At 42.3% G+C, this 24,143-nt stretch overlaps 1 protein-coding gene across 4 annotated transcripts in view; it reads left to right on the forward strand.

Moving 5' to 3' along the window:
* The first annotated feature begins 6,868 nt into the window (after window positions 1-6,868).
* CASP7 (caspase 7) overlaps window positions 6,869-24,143 on the forward strand; it is a 51,485-nt gene continuing 34,210 nt past the window's right edge. The window contains exon 1 of one of the 4 annotated variants that reach the window (XM_003825599.3): window positions 6,869-7,059. Coding sequence is in view for 2 of the 4 variants with exons in the window: in XM_003825602.5 (XP_003825650.1) it covers window positions 7,465-7,688 (224 nt within the window). In the remaining 2 variants the exon portion in view is untranslated. Of the gene's footprint in view, window positions 7,060-7,445; window positions 7,689-18,351; window positions 19,538-24,143 lie in introns of those variants that run through there. The other 3 variants (XM_003825602.5, XM_003825598.4, XM_014346598.4) reach the window with 3 other exon arrangements.

The raw sequence follows: 24,143 nt of genomic DNA on the forward strand, positions 1-24,143 counted from the left end.
CTGAGAATGGACAGACTGCCTCCTCAAGTGGGTCCCTGACCCCCAAGTAGCCTAACTGGGAGGCACCCCCCAGTAGGGGCAGACTGACAACTCACACGGCCGGGTACTCCTCTGAGACAAAACTTCCAGAGGAACGATCAGGCAGCAACATTTGCTGCTCACCAATATCTGCTGTTCTGCAGCCTCTGCTGCTGATACCCAGGCAAACAGGGTCTGGAGTGGACCTCCAGCAAACTCCAACAGACATGCAGCTGAGGGTCCTGACTGTTAGAAGGAAAACTAACAAACAGAAAGGACATCCACACCAAAACCCCATCTGTACGTCACCATCATCAAAGACCAAAGGTAGATAAAACCACAAAGATGGGGAAAAAACAGAACAGAAAAACTGGAAACTCTAAAAATCAGAGCACCTCTCCTCCAAAGGAACGCAGCTCCTCACCAGCAACGGAACAAAGCTGGATGGAGAATGACTTTGACAAGTTGAGAGAAGAAGGCTTCAGATGATCAAACTACTCCAAGCTAAAGGAGGAAGTTCGAACCCAAGGCAAAGAAGTTAAAAACCTTGAAAAAAAATTCGACAAATGGCTAACTGGAATAAACAATGCAGAGAAGTCCTTAAAGGACCTGATGGAGCTGAAAACCATAGCACAAGAACTACGTGATGAATGCACAAACCTCAGGAGCCAATTCGATCAACTGGAGAAAGGGTATCAGTGATGGAAGATCAAATGAATGAAATGAAGTGAGAAGAGAAGTTTAGAGAAAAAAGAATAAAAAGAAACGAACAAAGCCTCCAAGAAATATGGGACTATGTGAAAAGACCAAATCTATGTCTGATTGGTGTACCTGAAAGTGACGGGGAGAATGGAACCAAGTTGGAAAACACTCTGCAGGATATTATCCAGGAGAACTTCCCCAATCTAGCAAGGCAGGCCAACATTCAAATTTGGGAAATACAGAGAACGCCACAAAGATACTCCTCAAGAAGAGCAACTCCAAGACACATAATTGTCAGATTCACCAAAGTTGAAATGAAAGAAAAAATGTTAAGGGCAGCCAGAGAGAAAGGTCAGGTTACCCACAAAGGGAAGCCCATCAGACTAACAGCTGATCTCTCGGCAGAAACTCTGCAAGCCAGAAGAGAGTGGGGGCCAATATTCAACATTCTTAAAGAAAAGAATTTTCAACCCAGAATTTCATATCCAGCCAAACTAAGCTTCATTAGTGAAGGAGAAATAAAATCCTTTACAGACAAGCAAATGCTGAGAGATTTTGTCACCACCAGGCCTGCCCTAAAAGAGCTCCTGAAGGAAGCACTAAACATGGAAAGGAACAACCGGTACCAGCCACTGCAAAAACATGCCAAATTGTAAAGACCATCGAGGCTAGGAAGAAACTACATCAACTAACGAGCAAAATAACCAGCTAACATCATAATGGCAGGATCAAATTCACACATAACAATATTAACCTTAAATGTAAATGGGCTAAATGCTCCAATTAAAAGACACAGACTGGCAAATTGGACAAAGAGTCAAGACCCATCAGTGTGCTGTATTCAGGAAACCCATCTCACGTGCAGAGACACACATAGGCTCAAAATAAAGGGATGGAGAAAGATCTACCAAGCAAATGGAAAACAAAAAAAGGCAGGGGTTACAATCCTAGTCTCTGATAAAACAGACTTTAAACCAACAAAGATCAAAAGAGACAAAGAAGGCCATTACATAATGGTAAAGGGATCAATTCAACAAGAGGAGCTAACTATCCTAAATATATATGCACCCAATATAGGAGCACCCAGATTCATAAAGCAAGTCCTTAGAGACCTACAAAGAGACTTAGACTCCTACACAATAATAATGGGAGACTTTAACACCCCACTGTCAATATTAGACAGATCAACGAGACAGAAAGTTAACAAGGATATCCAGGAATTGAACTCAGCTCTGCACCAAGCAGACCTAATAGATAGCTACAGAACTCTCCACCCCAAATCAACAGAATATACATTCTTCTCAGCACCACACCGCACTTATTCCAAAATTGACCACATAGTTGGAAGTAAAGCACTCCTCAGCAAATGTAAAAGAACAGAAATTACAATAAACTGTCTCTCAGACCACAGTGCAATCAAACTAGAATTCAGGATTAAGGAACTCACTCAAAACTGCTCAACTACATGGAAACTGAACAACCTGTGCCTGAACAACTACTGGGTACATAACGAAACGAAGGCAGAAATAAAGATGTTCTTTGAAACCAATGAGAACAAAGACACAACATACCAGAATCTCTGGGACACATTCAAAGCAGTGTGTAGAGGGAAATTTATAGCACTAAATGCCCACAAGAGAAAGCAGGGAAGATCCAAAATTGACACCCTAACATCACAATTAAAATAACTAGAGAAGCAGGAGCAAACACATTCAAAAGCTAGCAGAAGGCAAGAAATAACTAAGATCAGAGCAGAACTGAAGGAAATAGAGACACAAAAAACCCTTCAAAAAATCAATGAATCCAGGAGCTGGTTTTTTGAAAAGATCAACAAAATTGATAGACTGCTAGCAAGACCAATAAAGAAGAAAAGAGAGAAGAATCAAATAGACACAACAAAAAATGATAATGGGGATATCACCACCGATCCCACAGAAATACAAACTACCATCAGAGAATACTATAAACACCTCTACGCAAATAAATTAGAAAATCTAGAAGAAATGGATAAATTCCTCAACACATACACCCTCCCAAGACTAAACCAGGAAGAAGTTGAATCTCTGAATAGACCAATAACAGGCTCTGAAATTGAGGCAATAATTAACAGCTTACCAACCAAAAGAAGTCCAGGACCAGATGGATTCACAGCCGAATTCTACCGGAGGTACAAGGAGGAGCTGGTACCATTCCTTGTAAAACTATTCCAATCAGTAGAAAAAGAGGGAATCCTCCCTAACTCATTTTATGAGGTCAGCATCATGCTGATACCAAAGCCTGGCAGAGACACACAAAAAAAGAGAATTTTAGACCAATATCCCTGATGAATATTGATGCAAAAATCCTCAATAAAATACTGGCAAACTGAATCCAGCATCACATCAAAAAGCTTATCCACCATGATCAAGTGGGCTTCATCCCTGGGATGCAAGGCTGGTTCAACATACGCAAATCAATAAACGTAATCCAGCATATAAACAGAACCAACGATAAAAACCGTGATTATTTCAACAGATGCAGAAAAGGCCTTTGACAAAATTCAACAACGCTTCATGCTAAAAACTCTCAATAAATTAGGTATTGATGGGACGTATCTCAAAATTATAAGAGCTATCTATGACAAACCCACAGCCAATATCATACTGAATGGGCAAAAACTGGAAGCATTCCCTTTGAAAACTGGCACAAGACAGGGATGCCCTCTCTCACCACTCCTATTCAACATAGTGTTGGAAGTTCTGGCCAGGGCAATCAGGCAGGAGAAGGAAATAAAGGGTATTCAATTAGGAAAAGAGGAAGTCAAATTGTCCCTGTTTGCAGATGACATGATTGTATATCTAGAAAACCCCATCGTCTCAGCCCAAAATCTCCTTAAGCTGATAGGCAATGTCAGCAAAGTCTCAGGATACAAAATCAATGTGCAAAAATCACAAGCATTCTTATACACCAATAACAGACAAACAGAGAGCCAAATCATGAGTGAACTCCCATTCACAATTGCTTCAAAGAGAATAAAATACTTAGGAATCCAACTTACAAGGGACGTGGAGGACCTCTTCAAGGAGAACTGCCAACCACTGCTCAATCAAATAAAAGAGGATACAAACAAATGGAAGAACATTCCATGCTCATGGGTAGGAAGAATCAATATTGTGAAAATGGCCATACTGCCCAAGGTAATTTATAGATTCAATGCCATCCCCAGCAAGCTACCAATGACTTTCTTCACAGAATTGGAAAAAACTACTTTAAAGTTCATATGGAACCAAAAAAGAGCCTGCATTGCCAAGACAATCCTAAGCCAAAAGAACAAAGCTGAAGGCATCACGCTGCCTGACTTCAAACTATACTACAAGGCTACAGTAACCAAAACAGCATGGTACTGGTACCAAAACAGAGATATAGACCAATGGAACAGAACAGAGACCTCAGAAATAATGCCGCATATCTACAACCATCTGATCTTTGACAAACCTGACAAAAACAAGAAATGGGGAAACGATTCCCTATTTAATAAATGATGCTGGGAAAACTGGCTAGCCATATGTAGAAAGCTCAAGCTGGATCCCTTCCTTACACCTTATACAAAAATTAATTCAAGATGGATTAAAGACTTAAATGTTAGACCTGAAACCATAAAAACCCTAGAAGAAAACCCAGGCAATACCATTCAGGACATAGGCATGGGCAAGGACTTCGTGTCTAAAACACCAAAAGAAATGGCAACAAAAGCCAAAATTGACAAATGGGATCTAATTAAACTAAAGAACTTCTGCACAGCAAAAGAAACTACCATCAGAGTTAACAGGCAACCTACAGAATGGGAGAAAATGTTTGCAATCTACTCATCTGACAAAGGCTAATATCCAGAATCTACAAAGAACTCAAACAAATTTACAAGAAAAAAACAACCCCATCAAAAAGTGGCTGAAGGATATGAACAGACACTTCTCAAAAGAAGACATTTATGCAGCCAAAAGACACATGAAAAAATGCTCATCATCACTGGCCATCAGAGAAATGCAAATCAAAACCACAATGAGATACCATCTCACACCAGTTAGAATGGCAATCATTAAAAAGTCAGGAAACAACAGGTGCTGGAGAGGATGTGGAGAAATAGGAACACTTTTACACTGGTGGTGGGACTGTAAACTAGTTCAACCATTGTGGAAGTCAGTGTGGCGATTCCTCAGGGATCTAGAACTAGAAATACCATTTGACCCAGCCATCCCATTACTGGGTATATACCCAAAGGATTATAAATCATGCTGCTATAAAGACACATGCACACGTATGTTTATTGCGGCACTATTCACAATAGCAAAGACTTGGAACCAAGCCAAATGTCCAACAATGATAGACTGGATTAAGAAAATGTGGCACATATACACCATGGAATACTATGCAGCCGTAAAAAATGATGAGTTCATGTCCTTTGTAGGGACATGGATGAAGCTGGAAACCATCATTCTCAGCAAACTATCGCAAGGACAAAAAACCAAACACCGCATGTTCTCACTCATAGGTGGGAATTGAACAATGAGAACACATGGACACAGGAAGGGGAACATCACACACCGGGGCCTGTTGTGGGGTGGGGGGAGGGGGGGAGGGATAGCATTAGGAGATATACCTAATGTTAAATAACGAGTTAATGGGTGCAGCACACCAACATGGCACATGTATACATTTGTAACTAACCTGCACGTTGTGCTCATGTACCCTAAAACTTAAAGTATAATAAAAATTAAAATAAAATAAAGGCAATTTGATTCTACTTCTGCCACTAGCAAATCTGTGACGGGGGCAACTTCGCTAAGCCTCAGATTCTTTATAAAATGAACAGAGATTAGTTGTAAAAGCCTCTTTTAGCTCTAACACCGATTCACTACATTTCAGGAATAACCTGCAAGATCCTAGATTTACAAATTAGATAAATCAAAGAGTAATTTAATTGCTTTACTAATAGTATTCTTTGTTTTTCAGATGACTCACAATCGAATTTCTTTTATTTTATTTTATTTTTGAGACAGAGTCTCGCTCTGTCGCCCAGGCTGGAGTGCAGTGGCGCGATCTCGGCTCACTGCAAGCTCCGCCTCCTGGGTTCCCGCCATTCTCCTGCCTCAGCCTCCCGAGTACCTGGGACTACAGGCGCCCGCCACCACGCCCGGCTAATTTTTTGTATTTTCAGTAGGGACAGGGCTTCACCGTGTTAGCCAGGATGGTCTTGATTTTCTGACCTCGTGATACGCCCGCCTCGGCCTCCCAAAGTGCTGAGATTACAGACGTAAGCCACCGCGCCTGGCCTCGAATTTCTTTACAGAGCAAATTATCTTAGCGTCTAAATGGCTTACTTTACCTCCAACGTTTCGGGAACATGGGTATTTAAAAAAGACTAGGGCAGCCACATTAGAAATTGTGTCACTGCTGGTTAAAAATATTCAGGGATTCAGGATTTTCCCGTAAGTTAATCAATTATAATTATTCCCTTACACTTGCCAGGGGTCAGTCTTTTTTTTTCAAACCAAGGAAGCATCCTCACCTGGAGAGATTTGAGAGACAAATACTGAAGTCTCAGGCCCACGGGAAAGCAAGCAAACAAAAAGAGAAGATGGCGTTCTTGCCTGGTATCCGACCACTAAGCATGTACTCCATTCACGCAAGGATTTGGTGGTTCCTAAAAGTAAATACTGTGTCTCTGACATGAATAAAACTACAATTTCTTCTCAGATATTTTACACCTCAGTGTGATTGAGTTTAGTTGCTTCCCTGAGCCAGGGAGAAGAAAGACGTGTGTGTGTGTGTGTGTTGTGGGGTCAGGGTGAACTAGGTGCGTGTGTGTGTATGAATCCGTGTGTGTGGTGGGTTTCATGAACTAGAATCTGTGTGTTTGTGTGTGGGTGTGTTGTGGGGTCGGGGTGAACTTGAATCCGTGTGTGTGTGTGTTGTGGGGTCAGGGTAAACTGGAATGCGTGTGTGTGTGTGTTGTGGGGTCAGGGTGAACTGGAATCCGTGTGTCCGTGTGTGTGTGTGTGTGTGTGCGTATGCTGTGGGGTTGGGGTGAACTAGAATCCGTGGAAGTGCTCAGTCTCTCCCGTGTTTGACTGACTCCCGGCCGCATACCCAATCCCTGACACACGGGGGCGCACAACAAACATTTCCCGAAAGATCCAGGAGCAGCATCTCCACCAGCAAGCTGGGCTGCTGGGTGGGTACTTCCTTCAAAGCTGAGGGAGCGTCCTACGCCCACGCGCGCAGGAGGGCGCCCCCGCAAAGCAACGTCTAGGAGACCACAGTGGATGCCACAGCGGGCCCGAAGCGGATCAGCCTTGTGGGGTACGCATGCACATGCAGGCGTGGAGTCCCCCGGGGGGAAGCCAGCAGTTCCAGCTGGGATCCAGGTTTCGCTAGGGGAGAGCCTCTGGCTATGGGAAAGGGGTCTCCGAGTTGATGCGAAGGCCCAGGTCGAGGTGTACACTGGGGGCGGGGAAGTGGAGGTGACCACACGAGCGCCCCATCACTGAGCGCCGCCGCGAAATCTGCGCTCTTTGGATCACTTGGAGCGCGGCCAGTTTGGCAGATTTGATTTTTTCCCGGAACAACCCGCGGCGGCTCGGCTGTTCCGGGAAACTGCAAACTTTGCTGTGCGCGTTCTCCCGCGCGCGGGCTCAACTTTGTAGAGCGAGGGGCCAACTTGGCAGAGCGCGCGGCCAGCTTTGCAGAGAGCGCCCTCCAGGGACTATGCGTGCGGGGGCACGGGTCGCTTTGGGCTCTTCCACCCCTGCCGAGCGCACTATCCCGAGCCAGGGGCGGCGCAAGCCCCGCCCGGCCCTACCCAGGGCGGCTCCTCCCTCCGCGGCGCCGAGACTTTTAGTTTCGCTTTCGCTAAAGGGGCCCCAGACCCTTGCTGCGGAGCGACGGAGAGAGACTGTGCCAGCCCCAGCCGCCCTACCGCCGTGGGAACGGTAACTGCAGCCCCCACCTCGACCGGCGCCTCTCCAGCCCGCCGGCCGTGCGCGCCTTGCCTCCCTCCTTCCTGCCGGCTTCCTAGTTCCCCCCTGCGCCCCCAGCGTGGTCTAGGGGAGCCTGGTTGAGTGGGACTGAGTGGCTCCGACGGCCTGCGCTGAAACTTTGGGAAGAGGGCCCTTTCCGCTCTCTCCATCGCTTGCCTTGCTCAGCTTGTCCTCCCTTCCCTCCTAGCCGGGGGGCTGGGGTACACCTCGTACTATTCGAGATTTAGGAGAGGAGGGCTCGTGATCTGGCACAGCGGCTAACAGCGAGGGCTCCTTTGCCTGCGTTCCGGTCCCCACCCCTTGCCTGCCGGCGGTGGGACCTCAACCCTCTCTCTGTTAAATGGGAACCACGGTGATCCCCGCTGACTGTTGGCGGGGATAGACAGAGTTGATTATGGTACGCGTTTCGCGGCAGTGGCTCTGTCAAGTCTGTGTACACTGGAGCTGAGCGTCCTTGCTGCAGGGCTCTTAGAGGGACCTTGAGGAGGTGGAAACCAGGCAGGAGACATTTAGACGTGTGGAGTGTTAGGCTCCAGGTGACAGCTTTGCGGTTTATGGAGCAGTAAAACTACTTGTGGGTGATTGTGGGTGTATCATTTCCAGATCTTTACTCTTGAACTTCTGGGCTCCTGGGCTAGTTGACGTGGCCCTCCCTGTTGTCTCAACTTACAGGCTATTTCCTCCTTTGGGTCTCGCCGGCCTGACCTTCACCCTTGGTACCGCCATTGCCTAGATTCACAGTCCACCTTCTGCCACCTGTAAACTGTGTGGCTTTGGACAGGTTACTTAACGTCTCTGAAGAAGCTAAAGTTTCTGCAATAGCAAAGTAAAGGCCCTGGTCTAGCAGTGGCATGAGCCTTGGGTGACACAGCGGAGCGCTTGAGTGCCCAGCAGAGCCTCCCTTTCCCCCTCCCAGCTGCTAGAGGCAAGAGGGGGAGGTTTTCAGGTCTTCTCTGTGTGCCCTTTAGGAAGATTTTTATTTGGGCAAGAAGTGAGTCACAAATTGTATGATGTCACTTTTCAGGGGAAGCAGCTGCAGTCCATTTCCCCCTTCATGAAAGTAAAAAGTTCAGACAATAGCTGGGCAGTGACTTCTTACCCAGCTGTGTACCAGTTGCCCCAACATGTGGGCTCCTGTTCAACATGTTTAGAAATAATCACTACAGGAACTTTTTTTCAGTCTCTACAAAATCTTTTTAAAATATGGATGTGGTTTTTAAATATCAGCAAAGGTTGACAGTTGCATATTATCTTAGTCTCGTGGGCAGTGGTGATAATGGGAATATTTCTTGACTATTTAGATTGTGCCACCTAGCATTTTACATGCATTGTTTCATTCATCCTCCCAACCACCTGTGACATAGGTACTGTTGTTTTCCCATTTTACAGATGAGGAAACTGAGGCTTAGAGAGGTCGAGCACTTTTTCTGAGGTCCCATGGCTAATATGTGGAAGAACTGATTCAGCCCCAGATCTCAGGGTTCTCAACCACCCTCTTGGGTCTCCTTGGTTCTGCTGTTTGGACAGCAGTTTATTGAAGGGGCTGAAGGATTTGAAAATACATTTAAGTTAGGTTTATACAGAAAAATGGATTTGGTGCCTGCCATGTACCTGACATTTTTCTATGATTAAAAAAATGATTAAGATGAGGTCTCAGTCTGCAAACAGTGACAATCTTGGTGGCTAATAGTAAGAATAAGAGTTACAGTGACTAACCAAGACTTACTATGTGCCTATCATTGTTAGTGCTTTGAGTGTCTCATGTATTAATTTATTTAAAGAGAAGTTAGACATATTTAACAGTGGGATAAGCAATCTCCCTCAAATGACTGCTCTTTGCAGCCTGGACCTTAAAAAGGGAACAGATATGAGAAAATAATGCCATGTGTACCCTCTCCGGACAGCTTGGCAGAACTGAGATAGGTCTGGATTTTCTTGGTGCACTGTGATGATGAAAGGAGGAAATAAGAGGTCAAAACCAGGTCTTGGTTTGACTGAAATGACGTGTCTGAGATCAGGCATCCCCACTTGGTTACCACCCTGGGCTATGATTGCTCTTTGGAGGTTCCAAAAATCAAGCCCAGTCTCATAGGAATAAGAAAATAACTAATTGTTTAGCTTTACAGATTTGAAAGAGCCAAGTCCCACCACTGCTGACATGGATTGTTAGAAGAGACACTTTCTGTCACTGCAGACAGTGTTCAGCATCAACCCAGAAGGATGCGGTAGGTTTCAGACAGAAGACCTAATGGCCTACTGTTTGGAGAGAAAGTTCCAGAAAGCGTCCCATCATTGAGCCACAGAAATCAGCCTGAATTTTACATCTCAGTAGCTAAGTCCAAAGCCCTCTCTTAGTGTCTGAGAAGGATGAGTTTAAGCTATACCCATCCTTTGGTGGAACATTTCAAATGTTTAATGAGTGCACAGTTCTCTCTGCCTGCGTCGCTCCCACCTACCCTCTCTGCTTCCCCCTTTTCAGTTCTCAGGTCAGACATTTCCTCCCCTGAGAAGTTTCCCTAATTTCTGTGAGGCTCTCGAGTTTCCCTGGTATGGCTACAGATTGTTCACCCTCAAGGCATACACCACAGTTGCATTTCAAACTAGACGCCATCCTTTTTTTCATGTCTGTTTCTCAACATGGCAGGACCAGGTCAATTTGCTCAAAAGTATATCCCTAATTCCTAACTTCTAGTAAATATCCATTGAATGAATGAAGAAGAGTCTCCAAAAGTCTCAGCAGTCCCAATAATATCAAAACAAAGGCTTGGCTTTCTTTGGAGCCATTTTGCTTAGGGTCTTCCCCTTTTTCAAAACCACTTTATTAAGGTATAGTTGAAATATAAAAAGCTAGGCATAGTTAATGCATGCATACCTACCAAGTTTGGAGATAAGCATAGATACACCCATGAAATCATCACCACCTCAACAAAGCTACCACCTCCTAAAGTTTCCTCCCACACCGTTTAATGCTATTATTACTATTATTTTTATTACTACTATTTTTTGAGGTGGAGTCTCAATGTGTCACCAGGCTGGAGTGCAGTGGCGCAATCTCGGCTAACTGCAACTTCTGCCTCCCGGGTTCAAGCGATTCCCCTGCCTCAGCCTCCCAAATAGCTGCGACTACAGGCGTGCGCCACCATGCCCAGCTAATTTTTGTATTTTTAGTAGAGATGGGGTTTCACCATGTTGGCCAGCATAGTCTCAATCTCTTGACCTTGTGATCCGCCTGCCTCAGCCTCCCAAAGTGCTGGGATCACAGGTGTGAGCCACCACGCCTGGCCAAAACTAGTATTTTTTGTGTGGCAAGAACATTCACCATAAGATCTACCCTTTTAGCAAATTGTAAGTATACCATATAGTATTGTTAGCTATGGGCACTATGCTATATAGGAGATCTCTAGAATTTATTCATCTTGCACAACTGAAACTGTGTACCCTTTGACTATCACTTCCCCATTTCTTCCTCGCTGCCCCCACCCCCAACCTCTGACAACCTCCATTCTATTCTCCACTTGTATGAGTTTGACTCTGTTAGATTCCATATAGATGTGAGATCATACAGTAATTGTCTTTCTGTGTCTGGCTTATCTCACTTAGCGTAATGCTCTCTAGGTCCATCCATCTTGTCACAGATGGCAGGATTTCCTTCTTTTTTTATGGCAGAATAATATTCCATTGTGTGTGTATACCACATATTCTTTATCTATTCATTCACTGATGGACATTTAGATTGTTTCCATAATGTTACAGTGAATGTGGGAGTGCAGGTATCTTTTTGAGATCCTGATTTCAGTTTCTCTAGATATATAGCCAGAAGTGAGATTATTGGATCATATGCGATTTCTAGTTTCAATTTTTTGAGAAACCTCTAGACAGTTTTCCATAATGGCTGTACCAATTTATATTCCCACCAACAGTATAGAAGAGTTCCCTTGTTTTCACATCCTTGCTAACACTTACCTTTATACACACACACATATATACATACACATGCACATTATATATGCATATGTGTATGTGTATACACACACACACACACATATAAAATAGCTATCCTAACAGTTGGGAGATGATATCTTATTGTGGTTTTGCTTTGCATTTCCCTGATGATTAGGAACATTGAGCACCTTTTCATATACCTGTTGCCCATTTGTATGTCTTTAGAGAAATGTCTATTTGGGTTCTTTGCCCATTTTTTTAATTAGTTTTTTTTTTTTTTTTTTTTTTTGCTATTCTGTTGTGTGAGTTCCTTGTGTATTTTGGATATTAACCCCTTTTCAGATATATGGTTTGTAAATATTTTCTCCCATTCCATAGGTTGCTTTTTCGTTTTTTGTATTGTTTCCTTGCTATGCAGAGCTTTTTAGTTTGGTGTAATCCCACTTGTTTATTTTTGCCTTTGTTGCCTGTGCATTAGCATCATATGCAAAAACTCACTGTCAAGACCAATGTCAAAGAGCTTTCTCCCTATGTTTTCTTCTAGCAGTTTTAAGGTCTCAGGTCTTATGTTGAAGTCTTTAATCCATTTTGAGTTGATTTTTTTGTATGGTGTGAAATAAGAGTCTAGTTTTATTCTTTTGCATGTGGATATCCAATTTTCCCAACACCATTTATTGAAGAGACTATCCTTTCCATATTGAATATTTTTGGCACCCTTGTCAAAAATTAGTTGACTGTAATGTGTGGGTTTATTTCCAGACTCTCTATTCTGTTCCGTTGCTCCATGTGTCTGCTTTATGCCAGTATCATACGGTTTTGATTACTATAGCTTTGTAATATAATTTGAAGTGAGGAAATGTGATGCCTCTAGCTTTGCTCTTGCTCAAGTTTGCTTTGGCTATTTAGGGTCTTTCGTAGCTACATATGAATTTTATAATTTTTTTATATGTCTGTGAAAATGCCATTGGAATTTAGATAGGGATTGCATTGAATCTGTTCAGTGATCAATTTGAGCAGCATGGACATTTTAACATATTAATTCTTATGATCTATGAACATGGAATATCTTTCCATTTATTTATGTCTAATTTCTTTCATCAGTGTTTTCTAGTTTTGTTGTTCTGGCTCAAAGAAGAGCAGTGTGTTGCTTAATTTCCACATATTTGTGAATTCTCTAATTTCTCTCCTGTTACTGATTTCTACTTTTATACCATTTGTGGTCAGAAAAGATACATGATATGACTTTAATCCTCCTAAATTAATTAAGACTTGTTTTGTAGCCTAGCATATGATCCATCTTGGAGAACGTTGTGTACACTTGAGAAGAATGTGTATTTTGCTGCTGTTGGATGAAATGTTGTATATATGTCTGTTAGGTCCATTTGGACTAGTGTTGTTCAAATCCACTGTTTCCTAATTGATTTTCCATTTGGATGAAATATCCATAGTTGCAAGTGAGGTTTTGAAGTCCCTTACTCTTATCTATTGCTATTTCTTTCTGTAGTTCTATTAATACTTGTTTTATATATTTAGGTGTGCTAATGTTGATGCATATATATTTACAGTTGTTATGTCTTTGGTAAATTGATATCTATAGTTACAATATAATGACCTTCTTTATCTCGAAAGTTTTTTACTTCAGTCTATTTTGTCTGATATAAGTATAGCCCCCCCTGCTCTCTTTTGGTTACCATTCATATGGATTATCTTTTTACATCCCTTCACTTTTAGCCTATGTGTGTCCTTAAATCTAAAGTGAGTCTCTTGTAAATATCATGTAGTTGGATCTTATTTTTTTACTCTATTTAGTCACTGTATGTATTTTGATTGGATAACTTAATCCATTTACATTTAAAGAAATTATTGATAGGTAAAGGGCTCACTGTTGCCATTTTGTGATTGTTTTCTGACTGTTTTATAGTTCATCTGTTTCTGTCTTCCTCTCTTGCTTCCCTCCCATGTGATTTGATCATTTTTTGTAGAGATATGCTTTGTTTCTTTTCTGTATATATTTTGCATATCTACTACAGGTTTTTGCTTTGTTATTACCATGAGGCTTACACAAAACATCTTATAACGTTCTATTCTAAGTTGATAACAACTTAGTCCATTTGGGATGCTATTACAAAATACCCTAAACTGGGTAGCTTATAAACAACAGAAATATATTTCTTGTAGTTCTGGAGGCTGGCATGTTGAAGATCAAAGTGCTAACAGCATCAGTGTATAGCGAAGTTTCATTTCCTTGTTCATTTATTATATCTTATCACATGGTAGATAGGGCAGGGCAGCTCTCTTTATATAAAAGTACTAATCCCATTTATGGAGCTTTACCCTTTTGACCTAATCATACCCCAAATGCCCCACCTCCTAATACCATGACATTGGTGAATAGAGTTCAATGTGTAAATTTTGGGGGGTACGTAAACATGCAGACCATAGCAACAACTTAACTTCACGCACATTCAAAAATTCTGCAGTTTTATTCTCTCCTTCCATGTTTTATGTTATTGATGTCACAGTTTACATTTCTTTATATTGTATATCTATTAACAACTATATAGCTATGGTTATTGAAGCTAGAGTTGTTTTTAATACTTTAGTCTTTTAACTTTAGTAGAGTTCAAAGTGATTTATGCACAACTAATACAGATGCTCCTCAACCTATGATGGGTTTACATCCCTATAAACCCAATGTAAGTTGAAAATATCATAAGCTAAAAATGCCTTTAATGCAACTAATCTATTGAATTTCAGAGCTTAGCCTAGCCTGTCTTAAACATGCTTATATCACATTAGCCTACAGCTGGGCATGAGAATCTAATACAAAGCTTATTTAATAATAAAGTGTTGAATATCTCATATAATTTATCAATACTGTACTAAAAGTAAAAACAGGATGGGTGTATGGTTACTTGAAGTATGGTTTCTACATGATGTGTTTTGCTTTTGCAGCATTGGAAAGACAAAAGATCTTAAGTAAAACCATTGTAAGTCAAAGACCACCTGTAAATTATTCGCATATTCTGGATTTGACTATACACTTACTTTTACCAGTGAGTTTAAAGAATGTCCTTTCATTTCAACCTGAAGTATTCCTTTTAGCATTTCTTGTAAGGCAGGTCTAGTAGTGATGGACACTGTCATTTTCATGTGTCTCAGAAAAGTATTTATCTTTTCTTCTGAAGGACAGCTTTGCTGGATATAATATTTGTGGTTGGCAGTTTCTTTCTTTTAGCACTTTGATTATATTATCCCACTCTTTCCAGGCCTGCAAGGTTTCTGGTGAGAAATCCACCAGATGGTCTTATGGACATTTCTTTGTATGTAATGAGGTGCTTTTCCGTGTGTGTGTGTGCATGTGTGTGTGTGTATGTACATGTACATACACACACGTATATATCAATAGCTTTTGGAGTACAAGTAGATTTTGGTTACATGGATTAATTGTGTAGCGGTGAAGTCTGAGATTTTAGTGCACCTGTAACCCAAGTAGTGTACATTGCACCCAATATGTAGTTTTTAAAAATCCCACATCCTCCTCCCACTCTCCCCTCTTCTGAGTCTCCAGTATCCATTATACCAATCTGAATGCCTTTGCATGCTCATAGCTTAGCTTCCACTTACAAGTGAAAACACAGATATTTGGTTTTCCATTCCTGACTTACTTCACTTAGAATAATGGCCTCCAGCTCCATCCAAGTTACTACAAAGACATTATTGTAATGTCTCCATCTTCATTTCTTTCTTTCTTTCTTTCTTTCTTTCTTTTTGAGACAGAGTCCCGCTCTGTCACCCAGGCTGGAGTGCAGTGGCGCGATCTTGGCTCACTGCAACCTCCACCTCCCGGGTTCAAGCGATTCTCCTGCCTCAGCCTCCTGAGCTGGGACTACAGCCGTGTGCTACCATGCCTAGCTAATTTTTGTATTTTTAGTAGAGACAGGGTTTCACCATGTTGGCCAGGATGGTCTCAATCTCTTGACCTATGATCCACCCGCCTCAGCCTCCCAAAGTGCTGGGATTACGGGTGTGAGCCACTGTGCCTGGCCCTCCATCTTCATTTCTGATTTAGCTTATTTGAATGTTCTCTCTTCTTTTATTGGTAAATCTAGCTAATGGTTCCCTGAGTTTGTTTATCTTTTCAAGGAAGCAACTTTTTGTTTCATTGATCTTTTGCATTTTTTGTTTCAATTTCATTTATTCTGCCTTGATCTTTGTTATTTTCTTCTGCTAGCTTTGGGTTTGGTTTGTTCTTGCTTCTCTAGTTCCAGGAGGTGTGACTTTAGGTTGTCAATTTGTCATCTTTCAGACTTTTTGATGTAGATATTTAGCACCACAAACTTTCCTCTTAGCACTGCTTCTGTTGTATCCCAGAGGTTTTGATAACGTGTGTCACTGTTATCATTCGTTTTGAAGAATTTTCAAATTTCCATCTTGATTTCATTGTTAACCCAAAAATCAGTCAGGAGCAGACTGTTTAATTTCCTTGTTTTTATATAGTTTTGAGGGTTTCTTTTGGAGTCGATTTCTAGTTTGATTCTGGTGTAGTCTGAGAAGATACTTGATATGATTTTCATTTTTAAAAATTAATTGAGACTTATTTTGTGGCCTATCACATGGTCTGTCTTAGAGAATGTTCCATATGCTGATGAGAAGAATGTATATTCTGCAGTTCTTGGGTAGAATGTTCTATAATTATCCGTTAGGTCCATTTGTTCTGGAGTGTAGTTTAAATTCAGTGTTTCTGTGTTGACTTTCTGCCTCAGTGATCTGTCTAGTGCTGTCAGTGGAGTATTGAAGTTCTCCAATATCATTATGTTGCTGTCTATCTCTTGTCTTAGGTCTAGTGGTAATTGTTTTATGAATCTAGGAGCTTCAGAGTTATGTGCATATATATTTAGGGTTATAATATCTTCCTGTTGGGTCAATCCTTTTATCATACTTTCTTTGTCTTTTTGTTTGTAAACTGTTTTTCTTTAAAGTTTGTTTTATCTGATATAAGAGTAGCAACTTCTGCTTGCTTTCGGTTTCTATTTGTGTGGAGTATCTTTTTCCACCCCTTTACCTTGATTCTATAAGAATCCTTTGTATTAATTAGCTCAGCTTCTTGAAGACAGCAGACATTTGGTTTATGATTTTTTTTTTTAATCCATTCTGCCAATCTGTATCTTTTAAGTGGAGCATTAGGCCATGTACATTCAACATTAATATTGAGGTGTGACCCAATCATCATGTTGATTGTTACCTGGATACTTTGTTTTTTTCATTGTGTTATTGTTTTATAAGCCCTGTGAGTTTTGTGTTTTTGAGAGGTTCTATTCTGTTGCATATTGACCTTTTATTTCAGCGTTTAGAATTCCTTTTAGCATTTCTTGTCGGGCTGATCTGGTACTGGCAAATTCCTTCAGCATGTGCTTGTCTGAGAAAGACTATATCCCCTTCATTTATGAAACTTAGTTTTGCTGTATACAACGTTTTTGGCTGAGAGTTATTCTGTTTAAGGAGGCTAAAAATAGGGCCCCAATCCTTTCTGGCTTATAAGGTTTCTGCTGAGAAGTCTACTGTTAGTCTGATAGCTTTTCCTTTGTAGGTTATCTGATACTTCTGTCTTACTGCTCTTAGAATTCTTTCCTTCATGTTGACATTAGTAATAGCCTGTTGACTGTATGCCTTGGAGATGTCCATTTTGCCGTGAATCTCCCCGAAGGGCTTTGACCTTCTTGTATTTGGATGTCTAAATCTCTGGCAAGGCTAGGGAAGTCTTCCTCAATTATTCCCTCAAATAAATTTTCCAAAATTTTTACTTTTTCTTCTCCCTCAGGAACACCAGTGATTCTTAGCTTTGGCCATTTTACATAATCTCATATTTCTTAGAGACTTTGTTCATTTCTTTTAGTTATTTTTTCTTTATTTTTGTCTGACTGGGTTTATTCAAAAGCCTTGTCTTCGAGCTCTGAAATTCTTTATTCTACTTGGTCTAGTCTGTTGTTAAAACTTTCCACTTGTTTTGTAACTCCCTAAATGTGTCTTTCATTTCTAGAAGTTCTGATTGTTTTTTTTTTCCTCTAAAGTATCTATCTCTTTAGAAAAATTTTCATTCATATCCTGAATTTTTAAAAAAAACTTTCTTTATATTGGTTTTCACCTTTTTCTTGTATCTCCTTGGGTAACTTAATAATCAACCATTTGGATTCTTTATTTGGTATTTCCAAGATTTCATCTTAGTTTGGATCCATTGCTGGAAAGCTAATGTGATCTTTTGGGGGTGTTATAGAACCCTGTTTTGTCATATTGCCAGAATTATTTTTCTGGTTCCTTCTCATTTGGATAGACTGTTTCTTCTAATTATTTTTGAATTTATTTTTGATTCAACCGTTTCTTTCTAATTTCCTTTTTTCCACCTTATGGATGTGACTTCAATGATTATAGCTTATTGTAACCTAATTTGGCTCTGGGTGCTTTTGGCGGTGAAGACTGTATAAGTTCCTTGGTTATAGAGAGTCTTTGTATGATGGTTTTCTCAGATGTAGTAGCAATGTGCTTGGTGTGTGAGCAGGTTGACTGTCTCTTGTGGGGTTGGAATGGCAAAAGTCTCTGAAGCTCATCCCCAGTGGTGTGCACTTATTTATTTATTCATTTGTTCATTCATTCATTCATTCATTCCTCCAGTATTACTGGGTTGAACAGTTCAGGCTTCAAGTCAGTATGGGAGTTGTCCCTGGGTAAAAACTGGGTGTGCCTAAAACAGGTAGATAAATACAATACCTAATGGAGGGCAGAGGTACTAGCCTTGACGTAGGCGGCTGGAGAAGCTGTCAGTGAAAAACACTGAGGTCTTTTCAGGGGGAAGGAAGGGGCTACCCCAGCTCCCCTCCCAGGCCAGCAGGAGAAAAAACTGCCTCCCATTCACACTCCTGACCCAGTGTTCTGTCCATTCAAACCAGGCAGACACCACTTTCCAGCTGCAGAAATACTGATGTTCCATGTAGAAAGGGATTATAATTACCCCTCATGCAAGCCTGAACCTTGAGGGCACTTGTCCTATGAGGATGCAGTCACCCTGAAGTGTTCTAGAAAGGCTGTCTACAGATGCACCCATGCCACGCTCTTGTGGGAGAAGCCCAAGCTGTAGCTGCAGTGGTGGGTGAGGAGGAAAAGTCTCCTTCTCCAAGACCTGTCACAAGCACCAGGGCTGCCTGACTGTTGTAGTAGAGCCACAGGCTTTCCCTTCTGAGTTCAGCATTGCACCTGTGCCTCTGCTGAAAAAAACTTCCCACAAGCAGAAAGCTATGGGACTCAAGCTTTGCCATCTGGATTCTTTTGTCCCATGGGTTACTCCTTTGATGTGGTGCACTCCCCCTTCCCCTAGGAGTAGGAGCCCTGAGGGCCAGACTGTTGTGAATGCTGCTGCTTCTCTGGGTCTAGCCACCTAGTGGGGCTGCCACACTCCAGGAAAGTGCTGGGGAATGTCTGCAGGGGGTCCAGTGATGCGACCTGCCCTCAAATTTCCAGCAGTAGGTACCAGCATCTGTTCTGATGGGGGTGGCAGGGAAGTGACATAGACTCTGTGAGATTCCTTATAAATAGCCTTAGTGTGTTGGCTTTCTCACACACTAGCTATAGTAGGAATGAACTGGTCATGTGGACAGACTCAGGACCTACTGATTAGCTGGGGGTAATGCAGGCAGTGGTGACAGATGGGGTCATGCGTAAGTTTTCTCCTTCCTGGGTGCTATGTTATTCTGCCAGCAGATGCTGTAATGGACTGTGTTGGTTGGCCTCCAGGCAGGAAGTGGCACTTGGAAAAGAACACCAGCTGCGGTGGTAGCAGTGGGATTTGTGCTTCTTATGTTACCCAGGTGAGGTACTCTGGTGTCTCAGACAATGCGTGAGGCCATAGAGCTTCCCAAAGTTTCTGTCCTTTGTGTTAAGCTATGGAGTAGGGGGTAAAGGGGCAAAGCCAGGTGGGGGCTGGGTCACATAAGTACATGCTATGGCTCTCCATGTGTGGGCTCAAGCAGAGGCCCCAGTGGGGATAAGAGGGCAGTCCTCTTGCCGCAGGGGTAATGTTCCAGGGAGGAGCGCAACTGCCTGTGCTGCACAGAAAGTCCACACAGGGAGTGGGGAGTAGCAGGTGACAGTAAGCTCTGCCCAGTTCCCATGCACTTGGCAAGGTAGGTCTCACACCGGTAGTGTTCCACTAGTAGCAGCTAGCTAGGTTCCAGGCATTCTGCTCTCAGAACTCAAAACTGCCCCAGGCCATAAGCCTTCCCAGTTGAGACATACCATGGCTTTCAGGCCACGCCCCTTCTGGTCTGCCTGAGAAACAAAGGTACCCAGCTCTTGTGCTCGTGAGTATAACCCACTGCCCACTCACCCCTCGGTTCTGGCCAAGGGGGTTCATCGTCACTCGAGATTATATCACAAATGTCAATTGGGAACCTCTCTCAACCTATGACAGACTACTGAGTTAGCTGGAAGATGTCCACAAGGTCACCTGTGAGGTAGGACCTGGAATGACTTCCTTCTATCCCTGCTGGAGACCGAGAGCACATGCAATGCACATCCCAATGCTATTCCTTCTCATGTATTCCCCAGTGCTCACTAAATCAGCTTCAGTGCTGGGTAGGGTTAAGACCTTTCCCTGTGGCCTGGATTGCCAAGTTCTCCAGTGGGAATGTATGTCCCAGAGACAGTTTATCCCCCTCACACTCCAGGGACTTAGAATTTTCTACCTGGTTCACAGTATAGGCTGCAGCCCACCACTTCTTTCAAAGGCTCTATGGTTTCTTTCAGTTTTCCTATTAAGTTCCTGTGTTGCTTCTTGGAAAAAAATACACAGCATGAATCTCTACACACTATTTTATCTTCCCAAGTGAGAGAGGCATGCTAACAATGCCTCCAATCTGCCATCTTGGAAAAAAATCAGTTGCTTTTCTTTTGCTGCTTTCAAGATTTTCTCCTTATCTGTTTTGACTCTTACCAGTGATTGTAATGTGTCTCAGTGAAGACCTATTTATGCTCAATCTGTTTGGGGTTCTTTGGGCTTCATGAATCTAGATATTCCTTTCCCTCTCCAGATTTGGGAAGTTTTCTGTCATAATTTCTTTAAATAAACTTTCTACCCTTTTCTCTTTGCTCCTTCTGAGACACCCATACTGCATATATTGGTTCACTTGATGGTGTCCAATAAGTTGCATAGGTTTCTTCACTCTTTTTCATTCCTTTTTCTTTTTGTTCCTCTGACTGATTAATTTCAAATGATCTGTTTTCAAGTTCACTGACTCTTTCTTCTGCTTGATCAAGTCTACTGTTGAAACTCTCAATTGAATTTTTTATTTCAGACATTGTATTCTTCAGCTCCATAATTTCTGTTTCGTTCATTTATTGGTTTTTATTTCTTTGTTGAACTTCTCATTTTGTTTATTTGTTGTTTTTCTGATTTCATTTATTTGTCTGTCTGCTCTCTTGTTCCTCACTGGGCTTTTTTAAGATGATTATTTTGGATTCTTTGTCAGGTAATTCATAGATCTCCATTTCTTTGGGATCAGCCACTGGAGCTTTATTTTGTTCCTTTGGTGGTATCATATTTCCTTGATTATTTGTGTTCTTTGAAGCCTCGCATTGTGTGTTCACACTTGAAGAAGCAGTCACCTCTTCCCGTCTTTATTGACTGGCTTTAGGAGAGAAAGACCTTTGCCAGTGAGCTTAGCTAGAGATTCTGGGGATCTCTCACACTTTTTCTCTAGATATACCTGCTCCACACCTCTTGTTCCCTCTTTGGGATTATATGTGTTCTCTCAGTCCTGCAAAGCCAGACCTTGTGCTAAAAGCCTCCTGTTTATTCCTTAGGGTAGTACCCTGAAATGTTCAAAGTTATATGTCTTCTGTCAATCCATCAAAGTTGAGCTGGCTGCTAATATCCCTACCTGCTGTTGAGATCCAAGCATTGTCTGTGGTTGTGTACAGACTGTTGTACACTGAGGTACATATCAGCTGGTTGAAGGGGTACATAGGCCAGTTGTCCTGCAGGGTTTATGGGAGGGACTTAGGGTAGCATCCATGAGCTGGGTAGCAGAATCTATAGCCGGCTTTTGATAACCATACACTATTTGCACTCCTGCTGCTGCTTCTCCTTGCTCCTGGCTGCCCCAGACGATTCAGCCATACTATTCCCCTCAGTGTTCTGGGTGGGATGAAACAGAAGTGGGTCTCCTAGACAACATCCTTTTGGGCTGGGAAAGCTGAGTGCTCACTTCACTCTCACTTCCCCCATGGGAGAATTGTGAGCTGGAGGGACCTCTCTTGGAACTGAGCTGTGCCACCTTAGGGGAGGGGTGATGTGGGTAAAGTGAGCTGCTCTTATTATACTCTTTGATGCATCCACTCTTCGATTTTTTGCTCCACCAGTGTGCTGAAACCTCTCAGTGGACTCCTGTGGCCTCACAAAAGTATTCTTGTCCATAGGTGTAGTTGCCAAAATCAGTATTTCTATATAAGAATGAAAACTGGAACCTCCTATTCCGCTATCACACTGACATTTCTTCTTTCTTTTAAAAATAGTGGTTATATTGTGTTGTCATCATATACCCTAGATTGAGCCTTTAAGATTAACTTTAGCAAAAGGGCCAACTTGATTAACACCACATATCAAAGTTAGTGTCTTTGTCTGGTGGATTTTTTTAAAACTTTGACTTACTAGTTTTGAAAATATGTGAGTGTGTATTGTGTTTATAACAGTCTATATTGGAAAGTAACTAAGTCTATGTAAAGGAGACAAGAGAGGCTATCAGGTATTTTCTGCATGTGTGGCCTTATGCTTATATCCTCTGTGAGTTATCTCCATTTTTGAGAAACTTTGGGTTCTAATCTGAAAAATCTGCCTCCCAACCAGAAACACATTGGTGATGATGAAGGGAGGCCCATGATGTGTTGAGAAACAAGGTGACCATCTGACTTCCCATGGTCATTGTAGAGACCTGGCAGTAGGACTTTCCCTTCTTAGCTCCCTCCCCTCTTCCCAGTTCACCCTCAGATAAGCTGGAAGGTGACACCATAATGCCATTCGGAGTGCAAGGCCACTAGGTTGTCACTTTGCCTCCTTGGACACCTCCTTCTGAACTGCATTCCTTCTCCCCACCTCCAAAAGTTATTACTTGTGCTCAGTGGCACAAAATATTCTGTAAAGTAGATGCCTTCTTGTTTTCCAACTTAATGACAGCATCCCTGGGTGAGCCCTAACTGGAATACAGAACTGCACCTGACAACCGCGGCCTGCTCAGTGAAGTTGCTCAGGGATTGTATCAGAGGCATTTGAACCAGAGCAACTCCATATTGAATAGGGGCTGGGTAAAATAAGACTGAGATCTACTGGGCTGCATTCCCAGGAGGTTAAGGCATTCTTAGTCACAGGATGAGGTAGGAGGTTAGCAGAAGATAGAGGTCATAAAGACCTTGTTGATAAAACAGGTTGCAGTAAAGAAGCCAGCCAAAACCCAGCAAAACCAAGATGGTGACAAGAGTGACCTCTGGTCACCCTCACTGCTCATTATACACTAATTATAAGCCATTAGCATGCTAAAAGACACTCCCCCCAGCACCATGACAGTTTGCAAATGCTATAGCAATGTCTGGAAGCTACGCTATATGGTCTAAAAAGGGGAACTTCCTTAGTTCCTGGAATTTCCCACCCCTTCCTTGGAAAACTTGTGAATAGTCCACCCCTTGTTTAGCATAGAATCAAGAAATAACTATGAGTATCCCTAGTCCAGCAGCCTAAGCTGCTGCTCTGCCTATGGAGTAGCCATTCTTTTATTCCTTTACCTTATTAATAAACTTGCTTTCACTTTACTCTATGGACTCACCCTTAATTCTTTCTTGCGCGAGGTCCAAACCCTCTCTTGGGGTCTGCATCAGGACCCTTTTCTAGTAACAGTTGGGACCAGGTAGAAATTGGAGTCTGAAGTTTCTCTTTATTCCTGAAAGTTGATCCCTGATCCCTTCATGGGGAGGAAAACGGGACTTGATTTAGGAGAAGTGATTCTAATACTGGCCAGGTGCAGTGGCTCACACCTGTAATCCCAGCACTTTGGGAGGCCAGAGTTTGAGACCAGCCTGGCCAACAGCCTGGCCCTGTCTCCACTAAAAATACAAAAAAAAATTAGCCAGACGTGGTGGTGGGCACCTGTAATCCCAGCTACTCGGGAGGCTGAGGCAGGAGAATCACTTGAACCTGGGAGGCGGAGGCTGCAGTGAGCGGAGATCACACCATTGCACTCCAGCCTGGGCAACAAGAGCAAAACTCCATCTCAAAGACAAAAAAAAAAAATGATTCTAATACTGGCTCTGCCTTGGGCCAGCCATATCACCTTTAGCTAATTCTTTCCCCTTAGGGTGTGTGTTTCATCCAGCCTTCCATTCAGTTAAATATTTTAGTAAGCACCTTCTGTGTTCCAGCTACCTCTG

The sequence above is a fragment of the Pan paniscus genome, chromosome 8 (genome assembly GCF_029289425.2).
Source record: "Pan paniscus chromosome 8, NHGRI_mPanPan1-v2.0_pri, whole genome shotgun sequence".
NCBI lineage: Eukaryota > Metazoa > Chordata > Mammalia > Primates > Hominidae > Pan > Pan paniscus.